At 38.1% G+C, this 20,425-nt stretch overlaps 1 protein-coding gene across 4 annotated transcripts in view; it reads left to right on the forward strand.

Moving 5' to 3' along the window:
- The window catches only part of Npas3 (neuronal PAS domain protein 3), an 830,624-nt gene that overhangs the window by 386,453 nt on the left and 423,746 nt on the right, over positions 1-20,425 (forward strand). For 2 of the 4 annotated variants that reach the window (XM_034636760.2, XM_034636764.2), the window contains one exon: positions 18,076-18,158. In XM_034636760.2, coding sequence (XP_034492651.1) covers positions 18,076-18,158 — 83 coding nt within the window. The remainder of the gene's footprint in view (positions 1-18,075; positions 18,159-20,425) is intronic. The other 2 variants (XM_027929571.3, XM_034636763.2) reach the window with 1 other exon arrangement.

Here is a 20,425-nt window from a genome sequence, read left to right on the forward strand (position 1 = left end):
CCACAACAGAGAGTCTTCCTCTTATGTTAGTTTGTAGCAGTTTATTTGTCTTGGAGCAGCATGTTTCCTGTTTGTGGGGAGTTGTTCAGAATCATAGTTTTGTTGGGGGAGTGGGACTTAGTCTGGTATCACTACAGCTCCTCTACTTGGAATTAGGGCTTGTGCCCTCTCTTCCAGCCTGAGTTTTCATCTGTGCACTTTCCAGGCGGATGGTGCTTTCTTACTCTGCTGATTGCTTGTTAGCATATCCAATCAAAAGTAGCCCTGAAACTGCAGAAACCCAAATTAATGAAAATACTGGTGGGAGAATTTTGTTGAGGAAGGAAGTAAGAAGCATATTTTTAGTAAAATGAAATTTGGAGATTATTTATGACTTTTGTTTATTTACGCTATGTCTGTAGTATTAGCCAGATGAATTCTTTGCACTTTAATATGTTGGTAAAGATTTTATAGTTAAAAATATAACTATAACTTCAATGTACTTCTCAGACTATTTATATTGTTCAAAAAACTATTTTATCCAGGTGTGGAAATAGAAGAATAGCACCTTGATTTCATACTGGGCTATAAAGAAAACAGTTATTATCCAATATTTTTCATGGTACAATTATTTTAATCATTTAAGTGGAATACAGTTGTCCCTCCATATCCTTACATTCTGCATCCAGGGATTCAACCAACCATGAATCAAAAATAGCTTTAAAACATTTGCATCTGTTCTGAGTATACACACTTTTTTCCTTGTTATTTTCCCCCCAAACAGTAAAGGACAACCACTATTTACATAGCATTTTGTTACTTATTATGTAAACTAGAGATGATTGTGAGTATATGGGAGGATATACATGGGTTATATGTAATTACTGTGCATTTGATATAAGGGATTGAGCATCCTTGGATTTTGTTATCCCAGGGGATTCCTGGAACCAATCCCCTATGGATATTGAGTCTGACTGTTACGTATATGTAATCATCCTTCCAGACCTGGTTGACTGCATATTGTCTTTAACAAATTAACTAACTGATTGGCAAATCCTCTAACAACCATGATTGTATCAACCAGTGAGGCTTGTGCTTATTTCTGGATGTCTCTCATATTCAAATTCTAAGTGGTGATTTTTCTTCATTAAGGAGATTTGCAAACATCATTATAATTATTTTTTGCCCATCAACTAACTTATTTGTTTGGGGGTTTGTTTGAAAACTATTCTGATTGAATACTTCTTTCCTTTTTCTGTCATTTGACAGTCAACTTTGTTAGTTACGAAACCAAATCATCTTGTGCATTATGAGTCACTTGCTATTAGATTCATTTTTGGTGGAATTGAATTTGTCCTTTTTTCTCACTGATGGGAATATGAGCTTACTGTGTTGGACTCCTGCTCAAAGGGTGTGGGGATGCTTGTGGCATAACTGGAGGGAATAACTTTATGTCTTTTTGTACAGTCTCTGGGTGGTATCGTTGAAGGACAGGAGATTTTTCTCCAGCAGGAGAGAGGCGTTTCCACCTTTGGTACAGAAATCTCACACCCCAGGTCCTTTGACACATCACTGACTGTTGGAGAGCATGAAGCCAGTGTTTACTGCTGGTTCTTGGGTGTTAAACAGCCCTCCATTGCTTTTATTGTACCATTAATTGCACTTAATGCAGCTGCATTTCTCATACGCTTGGCTAGACTCTGAAAATTAAGTAGAGGGTACTTTGTTATAAAATTCACTGTAATGAGCTCTGGTGGGACAGGGTCTGTTAAGTTTGAAATTACCTCAGGCCATTTCTAAAGGACTTCTTAAAATATTTCACATCTATAAAAGTTTGTTACTAGATAAATAGCCATGGAGGGTGTTAGACCAGGCAGAGGGAAATCCACATTTTGCCTCTTTGAATACAGTATGGATGTTTTGAATATTTGAAAGCAGTGTTTGTTTTCTACATTCACTCCTTCCTCCAGTATTTGCTAAATTCTAACTTTAAGACTATGGGTACATGAGCTCTGGCTTAGCTCTGTCACACCGTGGTTTATATATACAGACTTCCTACCGTACTCCCCACTTTTTGTCTTTTTTGAATCCCAATCATACTTGGAACTAGAATAAATATAGGACCCCCCTCTGAGTGTACATAAATTGGTTCAAGACGGGGTCACACCTCTAAGAACAAAAACATTGAAGAGACAGCTGTAACTATTAGCCAATTAGTTTAATGTTACAACCACCAGCTAGGGCCTGAAACAGATTCCTGATACCTGACTAATAGATGCTTAAAACGATTTTAATTCCCCCAGTATTTTTGGCCTATATGACTGACTCCTGTAATGCTTTGTGGCTAATAAAATTTCAGATGGACTAATTTACTGGGTAGCTTTACCAAAACATCCAAGTAATCCGTACATACTCATTAGAGACAGGTCCAGAACATCGTCTCTTAGGACTGATTTGAAAAACCTCACTGGGATCAGCCTCACTGAGCTTTAGAGGCTCTGGCAGAAATCAGGTGGAGGATCCTCTATGGTTTTAGTGCAGCAATTTATCTGAGTTTTGTAGTTAAAGTTTGAGCATGAGGTAATTAGAGCCCTCCAAGCTTGAAATTCATGAACCTTATTCCCCCTTTAATAGACTCCACACAAGCCTGCCAAGCTCTCTGTTTGACTGATATATATGGAGGCTTTGTTAAAAGCCTCGGGTCAAAATGTAGTTTTAAAAAATTCAAAATCGGTTTTCTTTTATTTTTAGCTCTTACATGTGTAAACAGAGAAGATTGCTGCATGTGATTACCCAGAGCCAGTCAGCAGTCAGTTTTGCCCTTTGGAAATATTCACTAGTCAATAATCAAATACCTGCAATCACACAGCACCATACCTGCTGTCCAGATGGATATGACCGTAACCTAGAGATGACCAGTCTGGACTGAAATACAGAGGGACAGGATGCTGTGGGTCTCTCAGGTTTATTTTCCTGTGTATCCTCATTGGCAAAAAAAATAAAAAAATAAAAATAAAAATAAAAAATTGGAAGATAACCTTGATGGCACTAGCATTTTTGTAGGAGAGCTTGAGCATACGTGTCTCTGCATTAGGTGGTTGTAATTTAATCAAGCTTCCCAGCACCTACCATCTATTTTTTAGAAGTTGAGTTTATAAATGCAAATTCTTAATTATGTGTGCAGACACATACATGCATGCATACACATGTATGCACACACACAAGGATGTATATACCCAAAGCAACCACAGAATACCACTTTTCCTTTATTCTCCAGAGAGATTAGTATGCTTCAACATCCATAATGTAGAACCAAAATTCAGCTACACTTAAGGATTTTAATATATGCCAAGATTTTCTATCTCTAATAGCCATCTTCATTTGTAAGTGGGGGCATGACATGTGATTTCCTCTGTGAAATCTGCAGGCTTTTCTTTTTTAATTTACCAGTATTCCTAGAATGTACATCTTTGAAGAAAGGGAAAGACACATTTAGTAAACACCTCTTCCATGTTGGACAGTGTACTTAGCACCTCACGTATATTATCTCATTTAATCCTTCAACAACATGCTGAGGTGGAAGGTAATATATTTATCTTTGTGGTGACCATGTGTGAGATTTTTCTGACTGATTCAGTGTCACACACAATCTTTGTTTGTATGTGGTGTTGAGGATCGAACCCGGGCCGCACGCATGCCAGGCGAGCGCGCTACTGCTTGAGCCACATCCCCAGCTTTTTTTTTTTTTTTTTTAAGCAGCAAAGAGGTGTTTATTGCGAGCTAGCTCAGTCCTCCCAGTGTCACACACAATCTAGGAAGTGGCAAAGTCCTATTTATGCAACACTATCCTGGTGATTTTCTTTAATCCTCATTAAAAGCATTTATCAGCACATATTTTTATTTCTTAAAATCCAAATTGAATTACAATTTACTTACATTTTGTTAGATATGTGCTAGAAAATTGTCACAAACATTGGCATTTAACCTTGCCTTGACACTTTGGACATGGTATCACTGTCTTACCACACAAAGTGGGGAAACTAAGACCCTGATGTCAGATGTGTTGCTTATCTGGGTTCTCCAACTAGTATATGACAGTATGACAGTGCTGATATTAGAAATAAAGGTTTCCAATTCTAAGAACTGTGTTTTTCATAGTTAATTACAGTTGCTTCCCCATTTTCTGAGTACTCCTAACTACTTGTAGTCAATGATGAATAAAATTTTCAAGATTCTTTGAAGGATATTGCCAAGAATACAGCTAGATCTATGTTGATGCTAAGAAGTTCTTTCTAGATCAGTGAAAGTAGTACCTGAGGTGAATAAACTTAAGAACATATATAGATCTTACTTCATTTCAGTATGGGTAGCAGTCTGGAGAAACAAATGAGATAGTAGCAGTGCTGCAAATGGACAAAAGTGAAATTAGTCCAAGAAAATGAAAGTGACTTTGTAGTCCTCAATGGATTCTGAAAAGCCAAAGTGAACTGTCTTGGAGAGAAACAGAAGAGAGGCTGATTCATAGTGGGGTAGGGAGGGGGAGCAAGGGAAGAATAAAAAACTCTAGATAGGGCAGAAGGGTGGGAGGGAAAGGGAGGGGGCATGAGGTTAGAAATGATGGTGGAATGAGATGGACATCATTATCCCAAATACATGTGAAGACACGAATGGCGTACATTATTTTGTATACAACTAGAGATATGAAAAAAAAGAGTTTTGGCATGGCAAGAGATACAAAGAGAGACATGGGGCCAAATAATCAGGGGGGAGCATTCTTGTTGTTGAGAGAGGTGATGGACCATATTGGTAGCATAATGAAAGGGAAAGAGTCAGCACATCAGCCCAAAGTGGAGTCTTTGACTTTTTATTTTTTTATAGCATTTTAACATCCTTGTGAACCCATATATATGGAGTTTCATGTCTTTGTGAAAACTGGCAGGAAAATCACCAGCAGTGGAAGCCATGGTCTTTGGAAAAACTGCATGGTTATCTATTTATACAGTAGAAAAAAACAAAAGAGTGAGGCAGCTCTGAAATTGTGAGCTTGCTTGCGGGAACCCATGGAATAGACTCATTAACACAGGGTGAGCTGTGGACAGACCAGAAGTTTCAGGGGAGCATTAATGGCTTGAGTTTAGATAGGTCGGGTGGCTTTCCCCATGAAAGCATTCTTAGGCACATGGATTGCAGATTGTTATGTTGTTTAATCACTAAAAGGAGAACTTGTTCTGAAGCTAAGAGCCCTGCTGGGTTGGCCAAACCACCACGCATTATTTTTGTAGATTCTGGTTATAGTGAAATATTGAAATTTAAAGGAAGAACATAATGCTTACATCTCAGCTTTACCTAAACTCCAGGTAAGTTTATAGTTTCTTTTGAAAGTTTTGCATCTCTCCTCATCTCATGACTTTTTGCTGTTTCTTCTGAAAGTATAAGCATCCCCAAGTGACTTAAGAACACAATCAAAACCAAAAAAATCTCTTCATCCTCGTTATTTTTCTACTACTGTCCTTGCCCAGCTTTCATCCCATATTTTCCTCTTTTGTTTTTAACTTCCAATTTCTATAAAGGGAATTTAAAATTTGTTATTCATGTTTTCACCTCTCATTCACTCCTCAACTGATGGCAGCACCCCCACCTAAGGCTTCAGTGCCCTCCCATGATGTTTGATAGAGTTGATGGTTCTCTTCTATGATGCTCGATTTTTCCATCTTCTAGAACACTCTGCCTCTTTGTCTACCTTCTTTCTTTCTGGCAGTTTCATTCTCAAGCTCTTTGGTGCCTTTCCTTGTTCTGCCTTCCAGTAGGTTCACGTGTTCCTTAGACTGGACCCCCATCCCTCATCCCATTTCATTCGGCCTTCTCATGACTTCTACTTCCATTTGTATGCTAATGACCTGCAGCTAAATCCCTATCTCAACCAAGAACTCAATCTTGAACCTCAAGCCCACTAGACACCTCAATGGGCCTGTCATGACACCCCTGCTCAACATCCCAATCTTCTCCTTAACACCTTCTTCCCTCTTGATGTTGTATCATGGAGAACAGTGGAACCATCGGTAGTGCTTGCTAACCTAGATGCTTGGAATTTGTACTTGACTCTCTTTTTTCCTTTGTTTTTCAATCAAAGGAAAAAGCTCTCTCAGTTGTACCTGCTAAATGCCTACAGAATTCAACTGTTCTCCAGGATTAACTCATTTACCAGAGTCAATTTCTTGTCTAGACTATGCCCTTACCATGTTTTCAGCTGTCCTCCAAACACATTTCCTCCCTCTGCACCACTACCATGGTATAATATACATGAGATTTCACCTCTCCCTGCTCAAAGTTTTCAAGAGGATCCCCATTTGCTGTGTGTAGACCTATAAACTCCTTGGCAGTGTTTGTATAGCCATCTGCAACTGGGCCTACAGATACCTTCTGCTATCTTCCTCTACTCGTGAATCTCCCATATCATGCTCACTTGAGTCATCACATATCATCTTCTTTCTATCTCAGCTCCCTCACCACCTCCCCCACCCCATCCATGGCTTATTTGCCTGGAAATTTATACTTATTTCTAGCCCATGTATTATCTCCTCTTACATTTTTAAATTTCATTAGAGTCTAATGCTCCTTTCCTGGGATACCCCAAGTCAACTATTACTTTATTACTGCTTTTATTTCTTTCTCCAGAGTCTCTAAGTTTCTCAATGGTTGTTGATTCCTTATCAGTATTTGAACCTGATAAACATTTTCCCTCTTGCTCTTCTTCTCACCAGGACATCACATTCCACTTTCACTTTAATTCATGTCCCTAATGTTAGGTCCTCTGAGAGGCCTTCCTGATCTTCCCATCCTATTCAGAAATCCCTGCCCCTTATTTCCCTTTGCCCCTTTATTTTTCTTTGCTTCTTATATAGAGAAACTTCATGTACTGTGAGTATAGTCAGTGTCTGACTCCCCCACTAGAATGTCAGCTCTATGCAGGGTTGTGCATACTCTGTGATGGCCTATTCCCTGGCACTTAGTAGGCCCTCAATGAATATTCTAGCGAATGATTGAATTATATCCTTTCCAACTAACATAGTACCTGGCACAGAGTAAACAGTAAAGGCTTATTGAAAGAATAAATGGGGTGGATGTCTTTGACCATTGTTAAAGAAATTCCCATGCTTGAACCCACCACACTGAGGAGACCCATGGCTTTTTTGCAAAAGAGAAGTAAGACAGCTGGAAGATGAATAAAAATGACTGGCTAGTGGCAAAGTCCGTTCTCATCAGAATTCTAGTTCAGTTATTCAGTTCAGATTTTTGGCAAGTGATGCAGATTCTTTTTCAGAAAATGTTGATTGATTGCACAGTTGTACCCACTTCATTTGCAAACCTTCATTATCTCTTTTTCCTTTCCTCCCTCCGTCTGCATTTAGAAGGGGAGGAGCAGTGTATAATTCCACAAGGCAATTTTGTGAATAAACCCACTAACTGGCTGCTTCTTTCAGTCTCACAGTCTCCACACAGAATACAAGTGTCTGCTTGAGCTGTGCATTCTCTCTTGACTGAATCTCCTTGCATTCATTCATTTGAGCATTCATTTGATTACTTACTCATTCATTCAGTGAATCAGTTGTTCAGTCCCACTGATGGTACAGGGTTTATGTGGATGTTTGGTTCTTATCTGAAACAAGAGTTCTTGACCTGGGGTCTGTGGGTGGATTTCTCTGGAATTTTCTGTAATTGTATATGCAGTGTTTTGTGTTTGAATGTTGTCTTAGGAAAAGAGTTTGCTTAAACAGCTCTATTATCCAAAGAAAGAAACATGTTAAAAAGCACTGATAGCAAAGGGCTCAAGCTCAACCTTGTATCTAAATTGCAGGTCCTTAAGTTTTCTTTCCTAAATATGCTTCATGTTCATGATGAGGGCACAAGTATATGATGTGTCTTGTCTGGACTCCAAGTCTGACAGTTTCATAAGCCTGTTGACTAATCTGTGTACTCCAAATACTGCTCATCATTCTTATTTATTTCCTGACTTGGCCTAAATAATACTCTCTCTTAGTCCCCAAGGGGCAGACAGCACTGATGACACAGACTTTGTTCGGCTAACACAAGCAAGACCTAGCTCTCCCTCAGTTACCATTGATAATCATGCAGGCTTTGTTTATATGAAATCAGAGAGAAGATGGTAGGGTTTTAAGAGCTGATTTTGGTTTCCAGTGGTGGTGACTGTGTACGTTTACCTAATCAAGTTATGTCTGAGGCATTCAGCATCTTAAAATGAATGCCAATTACTGCTGGAATAGGGCATGAGTGAATCCTTCAAAAGGAAATTCAGTGGACAGTTGCTGACACTCAATGAATTTCTGGCTCTTTGCCCAAGTGTGTGTGAAATGTTTGCACTGGTTGGAGACCCTGATTGCAGTTGGCTCTCAGGGTTTGTGGTGTCAGTATAGATTTGATCTCCTGCCCTAGAAAAGGCTCAAGCTGGTGACAACATGCAGGGAAAAAGGTTCCAAGATTCCTGTTAAAATTGAGATCAAGATAGTTATTGAGAAGTCATCTTCAGCTCAGGCTCTGCTTTTCATGACAAAATGGAGAGAGTTGGTGTGCTGAGCACCTCTGGTGAGCTAGGCGCCAGGCACTGCAGTGTTCATTTGCCTTCTATGTTCTGGGCCCTGTTATAACTGCTAAGATTTCAGAAATGCACAGAACAACTCCTCTGGCTTGTGAAGGTGATAGCTAGAAGGATTGACACTATGCAAGTGAAATTCCAAGAGGAAAATTAAAAGTGGGTCCAGGCACATCATGAATCCTCGGACCTACTCTAAGAAGCATTGAAGCATTCTTTTGACAAAATGAGAAGTTGAGGCTCATGGAGCCTAATTTTTTCAACACCATCCAGCCAATTAGGGATAAACAGAGGATTTAAACTGAAGTCTTCCTGGCTCCAAAACACAAATCCTTTACTCTCTGCAAACTACCTCCTGATAATAGAAGCTTCCCCACTGAGTTCCCATTCTAAGCAGAGAGGACAAGCAGCATCTTGGAAATGAATCAGATATCCTACAATAAAGACCTGAATCATTATAGTCCCACTCAGAGCTCCTAAGTGATATAACAATCTGGTTGGTGACTCAGTTGCCTCACATAGACCCAAGTTGGATGCTGTGATGTGAGTGTGTTCTTAGGAGCTTTGATGTAAGCAGTGGTGTTTAAGTAGAGAGAGAGGTAGACTTGTAAAGTTAGGGTTTTCAAATAGCAACAAGTGGGCACTGGGTATAGTGATGTGACTATTTGGCTGCATAGCTGAGCTCTAAGAAGGTGAGTGTAATGGGGGTCCCAGCCCTACAGTGTCTGGTGGTGTGATCATCCATTCATGTTGCAGCCTAAGAAAAGTAAGTTGGAATGGACAAGATGACGAGTCTGGAACCTTGCATACACAGCGTTGTTGAATGTACCCTTGTCCTTGCCTTTGTATCTGACCAGTGGTTCTCAGAGTCCTGACCATCATAGTTGATTGAGCCTGTGACCTCATTCTCCATACCCCACTTCCAGCAGTATTCTATTCTGGGGCCTTTCCTGACTCTACTGCTCCTTGCCCCTACCCTGAGATGAGAAGCCCATTTTGTGCATTTGATTTGTTTGTTGATGTGTCAGTCTCCCCGCTAGATTTTGATCATCTGCAGGGTCAGGGTAGTGCCTTCTCCTTTTATAGCCTCTGACATAGTGCCTGGCATAGACTAGAGGCTCAACAAATATTTTTACATGAATGCTTATAGTTTTCTTCTGCCAATATATTTTAGAAATGGAAATAGGAGCCTGGCTTACAATTCTAGCACCTTAGTGGGGTTAATATCTTTCATATTATAAGCCTTCACTAAATTCTGGATGAATACATGTAATACCACAACCCAAGATAGCTGAGCTTTGGAAATGGATCAGAGTGACTTCTATAGTAGGTGCTGCCATAAACACAGTCTTGTGTCCTTTGAGCTACCCCCTCCTACTGCTTCACGAACTATTTATGTTAACTGTTCCTTTGGCAGAAAGTTACCAAGCATGCTGCCAAGCATTGATGTTGCCCAAAAGCTAGAAAGAAAAGGCAGGGTGGGGGTGGGGGTGGGGAGGATGACTGAACGTATGAATGATGAGCAGGAGGGAGAAGAGGACAAGAAACATTGCCTTCTTTCTCCCACAGAAACACAAGCTGCTTTCTGCAGATCCAGTGTTTCTTAGTTCCCTGTCGTATCAGTGGCCTAGGAAAGCCCAGCGGATGGATGGAGCATTAGGCTGGAAGTAATAAGGTTGTGCCTGACTTCCCTCAGTATTTGTAGCAGATGGTGTAAATGTCATAACAAGAAGCTTTGGGAATCAGACCGAAAAAAAAAAAATCAAGTTAACAGATGTAGACCTCTTCCTTTTACCAGTAAGTGCACCTGACTGACACTGCATAGACTTACTGGTATTGTCCACTCCTTCGTACTGGGCAGGATCGTGCTGCCACCTGTCAGAGTGCCCCTGAGGTCAGACAGCATGGCAGTCAGAAAGCAGCACTTGCTGGAAAGACTTTTAAGACACTTTGGAAAGTGAAAGTATAATAGGTTCCCCTTGAGGGGAAATCTACCCCAGATTAAAATTTTATACTACTCACAAAAGTTTTAGGTATATTCACAGGGAAGCTGATTTCTCCCAATTAAAGGACAAGTGTTAAACTTTGCAAAGTTAATGCCACATTCAAATTCCAAACTTGATGTGTTCTCTGATGTTTTTCTCTTAGAAAGCTGTGGTCAGAGAGGGCTTGGAATCTTTCCATGAATTATGGATTAGTTCCTGAGAGACACATGGTGTTCCTGCCTGACATCCCCAGAGTAGATGGTTTGTAGTGGAATGTGCTCATGGGAAGAAGAGGAATTTAAACAACAGCAAAAGGAGCAACCTTCTTGTGTCAGGAATACATTCATACTTGGGGCCTGGACAAGTATCTGTGAGTCCCGCTCTGCATGACCCTCAGGACTCTTTCAACACATGGGACTGTGGGGCTCAGTGGACTGTGTCTCAGTCATCATCGTGTCCTGGGAACCCAGTAGAGTGCCTGCCTCACAGTGAGGCCAACATGTCTTTGCTATTGTAGCCCTGAGTCAGAGTAAATTAGTTCATGTTGTCTTGCTGAGTGCATGTTAGATAACATTCAAGACTGTAACACTCATAGACATCCTGTCCTATATTCCAAAGTCACTTTATAAGTGTCTCACTCTTAAAACTTCTCTAGATTGAGGGGCAGGGAATGCAAACCAGCATATCTCATATCTCTGCTGGGAATCCACAGACAGGAACTGATTTTTGTCATGACTGATTTTTTTTTAATCCTTTATTTATTTTGTGAAGAAAAAGAGCAAATTCTCAAGCAATCTACTGTGCAAAGGGAATTAAACAGTTAACTAATCTTTGCATTTGAAAGCAATCCTTGTGACGTCAAATTGATGAAGCCAATAAATATACTCAGAAAAGCCTTGGATGTCTTTTAGGTGAAAGGCTAAATTCCTTTAAAAAGTGCCTTCAAAAATTAAGAAAGTAAAATTGAAACAGTTGAGTAATAACCATTTTTTTTAAAAAAGTCTTCTTTGGATTTGTAACGATTATTTTTGCAGTCTGGAGGAATGTATGCATGTCCTTGTCTATCAAGCCTTTCTCCCTTGCATCTCTTGAGGGTTTCCCTCACATACCTACCCCCTGAGCCTCATCCTGGCTCTGGACCATGCCTGCATTTTCCTGAGGTTTTGTCCTCAGAGACACTGACTGTCAGGGCTTCCTCATGCCCTCAGATGCTGTCACTCCAAATGGCAGCTTAACACACTGCCTTAAAAATTCCATTGTCAAGGGGAAGTGTGGATTCTCCTGTGAAGAATGTTAATCACCCTATAAGTAGCCCATATGAGAGCCATACAGTAGTTCCTATAGTAACTACCAGACTGTTGGAGAAAGGCCATTTTCTTCTTTTGCCAGCTACAGATGGAGAAATATCTCATTTCCTTCAATGGAAAAGGAAGGTGAGGTGGGCAAAGCAATCTTTAAAATGGAAACTTTGTATTAAAAAGAAGTGCCTGTAATTTGTTGCTGATCAAATACATGAAAACGTCGTCAAGACTTATTATGGTGGTGTTTGGGTGCTGTTTAACATTTAAAGACTATACCATTTTGGTGGAAAATTGTAAAGACAAGTTTTCGAAGATCATTTAATTCTAGTTAATGCTTAAGAACGTGAAAAGCATAAAGCATTCCCTTCACTAAATAGACCTATCAGCAATGCATATTTCCCCTTAGTTCTTTAGTAGTTGAAGCAATACACATATGCTTCTTAGAGAAGAGCAGACATGGCTTCTTTTTCCAAATTCAGCAATTCATTTGTATGTATTAAAACTATCATCCCTAATTCTTTTCCCTAATGCATTCTATCCAGACTTAAATTGTGGGGAAAATTTAAATGTGTTACATTAAAAATTTTTGAATCGGCATAAAGTTTCAATTCTGTTCTTGGAATAAATACCTCTTTTGTCTAAATTAGTTGTACTACAAAATATATTAATAGTTTGGGGGATATGAATTATGAAGATGAGTTTTTTTTAATTTAAAAAATCCTCTAAATATAAACTTAAAAATAAACCCAAAGTGTATTACTCCTGAATATAGGATTTTTTTTTCTTCTATTTTTAATCTGGTCCTCAGATGCCTGATTAACAATGCTTATTCCTATTTCTCTTCCCTGGTCATCAGTTATCCTGGCACTTTAAATGGCAAATACTAATCTTGGTGAAAATGCATTGAAAAAGCCTTGTTATTGTTTGTTCACAGATACTTAGATGATGCACTGCTTTCAATAGTGCTCTGTGCTTTCAGCATCAATTTTAATTATAATATTGTTATACGGGTCAAGCTGGTACCCAGCATTGTTTCAGTGTCTCTTCTCCAAACCTGAAATTCCCCATGTCAAAGTCGTACACAAACACAGAGGAGTTTCCCGTTAGCAGATGCAATTTATAACTGTAGGCAGAACTCTGCGGTCCAGACTGATTATGAAGATATAATTCCAGGTTACATGCAAACATAGCAGTTTTCATTTTGATAGGGAAATGTGTGTGTGTGTGTGTGTGTGTGTGTGCGCACACACACACACACATACACACACATCATAAACTTCCATAGCTCTGGTGAAAACCCTCCCTGGCTTCCTTGCCTCACAGTGAGGAAGGCTAATTGAGATTCTTCAAGGGAAATCCCTTTTCTTTTCCTTGGTAGCCAGGGAAAGACTCATTAAGCATTCTGTACTCCATTCTTTAGCAGACCCTGACTTTGCTCAGCCCAAATGCTGAAGCCCAGGGAGTGATGTCTGCGGATTCCATTAAGCACGTATTTTGGGCCTCCCTTCTTCAGTGTGGGAAAAGATCCTTGCTTGCTCCTTGGATGAAAGTCAGAAGGCAGCCAGGAGAGGTGACCTGGCATGAATCTTGCCTTTTTAGTGGCTGAATGATTCCATTCTCAAGATACTGATACTACCTGTAGAACTTACAGGCTGCAATCTCCTAGGATTCTATATTGTTCCCCACAGCTTTGGGAGAGGGGGTGAGAAGGCACCTCTAACACAATCTTCCCTACCTGCTGATGATGACTTTTTCCTAGTAAAACAAGCTATGGCACCCGTGCCGCAGTATCTTCACTTTGGAATACCTCTTTCAGGGGATTCCTTCTGTAGCAAGCCTAGCTGTAGTTCCCCGCCTGTGCCCTCAACTGTGCTGGCCAGGGATGATGTGGGGAGGGCTACAAAGGAAAAGGGCAAGGCAAGGCACAAGGCAAGGAGGGCCATGACTTTCCCCCTTTTCATTATGTGTGTCCACTGAGCTGTCCTGTTTCTGTTTTGTAATGGGTTCTTCTATGGCAAGTTGACCTTTTGGTTGAATAGGTCAAACTCCCACGGAGTGCTAATCCTCAGCCTTCCTCAGGGGTGTGCATCCCTGGAGGTGAGGAGCCCTGGCCAGGAATATGACTGGGCGTGTGTGGTAGATTTCTGAAAGAGGATTGTCTTTTATTGCATAGAATTAATTCACAAAGACCACCGTGTGAGATTATGCCGAAGAATCCAGATTGGGACTTTTTTTTTGGGGGGGGGGGTAATTTACAATTTACAATTTACTAATTTACAATTGACATTGTTAGGTGGGGGTAAAACTAATTTTTTCAGACATATGTTTTAGAGTATGGTTTCCTTACGTGTCTTCTACTTTTTAATGAGAATAAGACCACATGCATGGTCCTATAATTTCATCAGATCATTTGGGGGTTTCTGAAAGAGATGGTCAGGTCAGGATTTGCTTAGCTGATTTTTTAAAATTAAAAAAATAATACTTCTCCCTATATATTTCTTCCATTTAAAGTCTCTTAAAATCTCGGCTGTTTTGTTTTCAACTCTTCTAAAACATGAGAAAGTAGGATTGTGGTGCTTGTTAATGACAGTAACAAAGTGTACCTACTTTTGTTTTAAATGGCTTTTTCTGTTGGACTATTTATTGGGTTTTATAACACTAGTTACTTTACGGTAAGTAGCTAAGAGATTTTTTAACATCAGATTGGCACTCAGAAAATCTTAAAAAGATTTTTAAGTTATATTATTATGGTTTTATTTTTTTTCTTGTGACAATCTCTATAAGATCTTCAAAGTATACAGCTCTCATGCCTCACTGTCTGGAGTTAGTGACATAATCTTCATAGATAAGGGATCACTCGTTCCATTTATTTATCAATGTGCATGTGTGTGTGCACACACGCACGCATGTATGTGTAGATGTGCACTTTGTTTGGTTTAGTGTTCTTTAAATTTCAAAAGATTAGCTTTTAGTTGAAGAAACAAATGAAATATGTCAGATGAAACTCTTACTGTTCAGCAATAATGAGTATAACTTGAGCCTGGCATGGTGGTGGATGCCTGTAATATCAGTGATTCATGAGGCTGAAGCAGAAGGATCACAAGTTCAAGGCCAGCCTCAGCAACTTAGTAGGACCTTGTCCCAAAATAAAATATAAAATGAACTGGTCAATGTAATTCAGTGAAAAAGAGCCCCTGGGTTCGACATCCACAGTACCAAAATAATGATGATGATGATAATAATAATAATGGTGATGATGTTATAGGGGGGAAGAAGGGAGTGGGGGTTTAGAAAATGTCAACTTCTAAAATAGAGAAATCTGAGAGCAATTCATAATCCATGTTATTTTTCTGAAGATGATGGACCTCATTGAGGAAATGCTCTTTAGTCCTTCTTTGAGCATTAATGATACTCTATAAACACAATGAGATTAACAAAAAAACCAAAATAACTATGTTCACAGTATTCCTGTATTATCAGTGTCTCAATTCTCAAAATGCCAAGTGTGATAGAATAAGTGCAAGATAAGAAGTCTGTATTTAACATCTATTCAGTTACCAATAATGCTAGAGTTAAAGCAGGACTTCTCACAGGGGCATAATGGGCCCCTGTTTAACATATTTATGTTGGTTGTAAAATTAGGAAGTGTCATTACAGACCCACATCACCTGCATAAGTGCAAAACATATAAATCAAGAGAAGTTCCAGTGCCATAAAAATGCCATTGAATAGAATAGCATGAAACTACTTACAAGATACTTGTATATTGTGCTAGCATGTATGAGGGTGCACTCTCAGGTTTCTGGAGGATTTGAAGAACAAAGAATAACTGTGCAGGTAGGACTTATAGACCTACGACCTGATGAAGACATTTATTTAGAGAGCAGCCTAAACAGCCTAACAGAGGAAAGGCAGGAAAAGAAAGGCCAAAGATAGCCAGGCTTGAACAACCCCTGCCTGTTATTCAAGACAACTGTTTCCGGGCTTCTAGAAAGCATTTTAGTTGCTATCTGTTATTACTGGAGCTTTCCTCATGGGCCTTCTAACAAATAATGCTTCTTTATATTTCCTGAGGTTTTAGGGTCCCCTGTATGTTAGTGGCCCTTGCTTTCTTGGCCCTCTCTTAATCCAGTTCTTCATAGAACAGTTCATGTTCTGTAAAGTTAGTCTATTCTTTTTTAATGAGGTGCAATGGTTTATTTTGAACTTCGTAATTGAAAGCCTTGAAGTGCCCCCCAAATTATGAACTATTAATAAGGATCTTTCTGAATCCTAATTACTGCCTCTGAAAGAAAGTGGACACTTTAGAAATTTTTCAACTCCCCTCTTCTCCCTCCCCAAAGCCACCCACCCCCATAATCTTAAAAAAAAAAAAAAGGCTGCAGATTTTATTCATGTGGGATCATTCACACCAAGCTACCATAATGTGCAATTAACACTCTAGAAACTGAAAACAGTATTCAGCAAGACAGCTGCATTATCAAAAATGCCAAAGGAGTTTTGAAGGGAGTAATGTGCATGTTAGAATAGAAAATTAATCAGAAACGCATACACACACACACACACACACACACACACGGTAGTGCTGTCTTAAATATATCTGAATATTAAAAATTTTTAAGTCCTATGTCCATACTTACAATAAAGATTAATTTCAGGATGAAAAACTGAATTTTTTTCTGTTTTAAAATTATTAGTTGTATGTTTTGCTCCTGAAGCTAATGAGGATGTTAGAGTAGAAATCTCCCAGATCCCTTCCAGCTGGAATTTTTTTTTTAAATAATTATCACTCTTCAATTATATTTTATAAATTTTCCCATTGAAAAAAATATCCCTTTTATTTTTCTTTTGCCAGTAATAATGATACTTAACACTCATGCTATTTTCAAAGTGCTTTTCAGACATTGCAAACACTGACTTTCAATTGCAGGGGTAAACTCCCTACTTTTGCACAGCACAATAATCGTAAGTGCATTTATAGCATAATCCCTATTAAGCTATGGATACGACCGACTGACTTAGTAACTGAAATGAAACAGGATTCTCCCAGCAGCATTTTGCTGGAATTTTCTTGTTAACTAGCTGAAAGTGTTTTTAACCATAAGAAAGCAGGGGATTTTGATTTCTATTTTCAATTAGTGGTATCTAGGCTCAAAGAAGCAGAGGTTTATGATAAAATTTTCAAGAGAAGCAGGACACAAAGAATTCACTTGTTGGACATTTAGATCTGAACATTTCCTTTTATAACTAAGAGCAGAGTTTTAGATTTTTATGATGCTTAAGAACAATAAACAGCCACAAAAGTAAACAAACAACCTCCCCTCTAAAAAAAAAAAAATAAAAATAAAAATAAATAAAGAAAGAAAAAACCTATCTAGTAAAAGAGGTTTAAAAGCACATTATCAATCCATGTTAAAAAAGAAATTGGAAAAGGAGGACCTGTAATTATGAATTCCACAAATAGAATTCTTTAGGCCCACTTTTGTTTAAGACTGTGGGGCCTCCTGAAGTGGCAGGTGCCTTCGTGCAAAGTTTGTGGGCTATGTCTTGAAGAGGGCCTACCCCAAGCTAATATTAGAACAGTAGTATTTGGGAACTGCTAGTCAGGGGTCCAGATAAACTGCTTGTCAACCCTGTAGAACAGTTACACGTAAACATTTGGTAAATATGAATTTCAACCATCTTAGTCCTAGTTCAAAATGTCATTCATGATAATCTCTTATCTGATATTTTTTTCGTATCAAATTGTGATGAAGTCATTTCATTAGAAAATTACAAGGAATGCCCTATTTGGTATTTCTAGCCCAGAGGACGCAAAATGTTTATGTATGGAGGGGCAGTCAAAAGGTGTTTAAAAAATATTAATACCTTTATTTTAAAGGAATATGAACATTCATATGTTTTTACACCAGTGTCAGAAAAACAATACAAAAGAAAATTATTTATTTTTATTTTTATGTTTTGTCTCTAGATGTTGCTATTCAACCTAAGCTATTCATAAGTCCAAACAACTCAGAACCAAAGTTAATAGTAGGTAGTGTTTCTTTCAGATGTCATTGATATTGTAACTAGATGGTGATGCAATTGGAGAGAAATTAAGCTGCAGGCATGAAATCAGAGCTCCAACTTAATTATTTTTCTTCCTTTTCTTTCTTTTTTTTCCTTTTCTTTTTTTCCTTTCTTTCTTTTTTTTTTTTTTAAGTTATAGGTGCACAACGAAGGAGAAGCCCCAGCGCACTAGCCATTGAAGTATTTGAAGCACATTTGGGAAGTCACATTTTGCAGGTACCTGTAAAAGAAAAAGAAGCTTGCTTATATTTTACCAAAAAAAAAAATAATAATAATCATAGATTGACTTTTATATTTTGGTAAATTTTTGAAATTTCAAATATGTGTTTGTTGTTATTTTATCTTGGAACTCTGAAATTCTTATGAATTTTTTTTCTCCTTTTTAGAAAGTCATCCATTGAGAGAATATTAATGAGAAAGGGAGGGCAAGTATTACTTGTGCTGTAATCATTTAGATGGGTTGCTCTATTTAGTCAATGTGCAATGTATAGTTAACTGGCTGTTCCCAGAGTGATTGTGCATATGTTGTGTTTGTAAGTGGATATATGTGTGTGTCTTTGGAGCTATATATTGTTTTCGAAGAGCAAACTTTTGTTGTAAAAGTACTGTGACATTTTTATGTGTTGCCAAACTTTAGTTCTTTGCTTGAGTTTATATTTGTTACGTGCTTCTAATATTAATGTTTGTCTCTCCAAATTAGAAAATTTCTCAGGGTGACATTTTTTGAAATCTATTTTTAAGTAAAGAAGACTAGTAATAATTGATTTTTTCCCCAGTGAATTTCCTAACAAATAAATGTGAAGGTTACTAGGATGAAGCTATAGTTATTTAACCCTACAAGAGACTCATTCCCAACTCAACATCTCACTTATTGAAAAATTTTTTCTTAACACTAAGCCATCTATTCAATACTTTTGCGTTCATACATGGGCAATTATTCTACATTATTCCTGCTTCCAGGATAAATGTTGCCATGACCAAATTTTCTTTTAATTGTGAAAGATATTTTTACCTGGAACTTGAGAAGCAGACATGTTTGGGATATTTAGGCAAGTTGCTATATTTTTAAAAAGATTACATTTTTCTTAGATAAACTTTGTGGCAAAATAAAAGTAAATTCCAAATTCCTGTCTATCTGGAGTTAAAAAATTACCTCAATGGTGCTTTCATTTTCTAGAGATTCAAAAGTAGTATTGAATCTAGCACATTATTCCCTAAAGTATGTATACTACAAGCCTCCTCCTAGTTCTCCCTGGAAAAGTAAGGTAATTCATGGTTCAATCCCAGGAGTTTTCCAGAGCAGTTCTTTTGCTGGTAGTTTCAGAATCACTGGACCCTTGCTGAAAGGGTGTGTTCATGGGCCTCAACCTGGGTCTACTGAATCAGAGATATAGGATCAGGACCAGGAATTTATCATTTTCGATAATCTTCTGAGATAATTTTAATGTTGTTAAGATCTGGGAAATTAAAATTCACATTTGGAAATATGAGGACTTGAGAATTCTGACTTCATTTATTCTGTATTTCTCATTTTTTCCATTAATACATGTTAATATCTCAGAACTGATATTTCTTCAAACCCACTTTAAGAGATGCTATTCCATTGTGTACATACAGTTTCAAGTTACTTTGGCAGTAACCCAGGATTAGTGTTAAGGGTACAGAAAGGATTATATTTCTTTCCAGATTTTATTTTATTTTTTAAAGAGAGAATTTTTAAAAAATATTTATTTATTTATTTAATAGTTTTCAGTGGACACAACATATTTATTTTATTTTTATGTGGTGCTGAGGATCGAACCCAGCGCCCTGTGCATGCCAGGAAAGTGCGTTACCACTTGAGCCACATCCCCAGCCCCAGATTTTAAAATTTTTATATCCTTCTTTCCTGTACATACTTTGTTCAGAATCTCCATTATAAGTTTTGTGTGAGCCCTGACATATATTGTTGGATTGTGATGTTATTCAGGATTACTTCTGTTTATACCCTTAAGCAATCAGTGCTTAAGAATGAATCAATGGAAAAAAAAAAAAAACGGTTCAAAGAATGGCCCTAGATGATCATTATCTTCTAATTTTATTCTGGAAATCAAGATTCCAAAATCCTATGGGAGAGTGACTTAGGAATTGCAAAAATTAAAAACTAATATAGAACTTAAGATTTGAATCAAATATAACTCAGCATAAAAATATAGATTGGCTCTCTCTCAAGTGCCCATTCAATATTAAGCTTCTTTGAGAGAGAGGATCTAATAGGAGGCTGCTTGCTCTTCTCCACACTGAGTGGCTACACTCTGTTCAGACACTACATTTTAAGAGAAGTCTAGACCTCTGGATGTCATTTGGAAGAAAATAACCAGTCTAGCAAGTGAACTAGAAATCATGTTACATGAAGAATAACAAAGAACCTGGGGAAGTTTAGTTTGGAACACACATAACTTAAAAGGACATTAATGCCCATTCTATATATTTGAAGACCTCAT

This window comes from Marmota flaviventris, chromosome 2, assembly GCF_047511675.1.
Source record: "Marmota flaviventris isolate mMarFla1 chromosome 2, mMarFla1.hap1, whole genome shotgun sequence".
NCBI classification, from domain to species: Eukaryota; Metazoa; Chordata; class Mammalia; order Rodentia; family Sciuridae; genus Marmota; species Marmota flaviventris.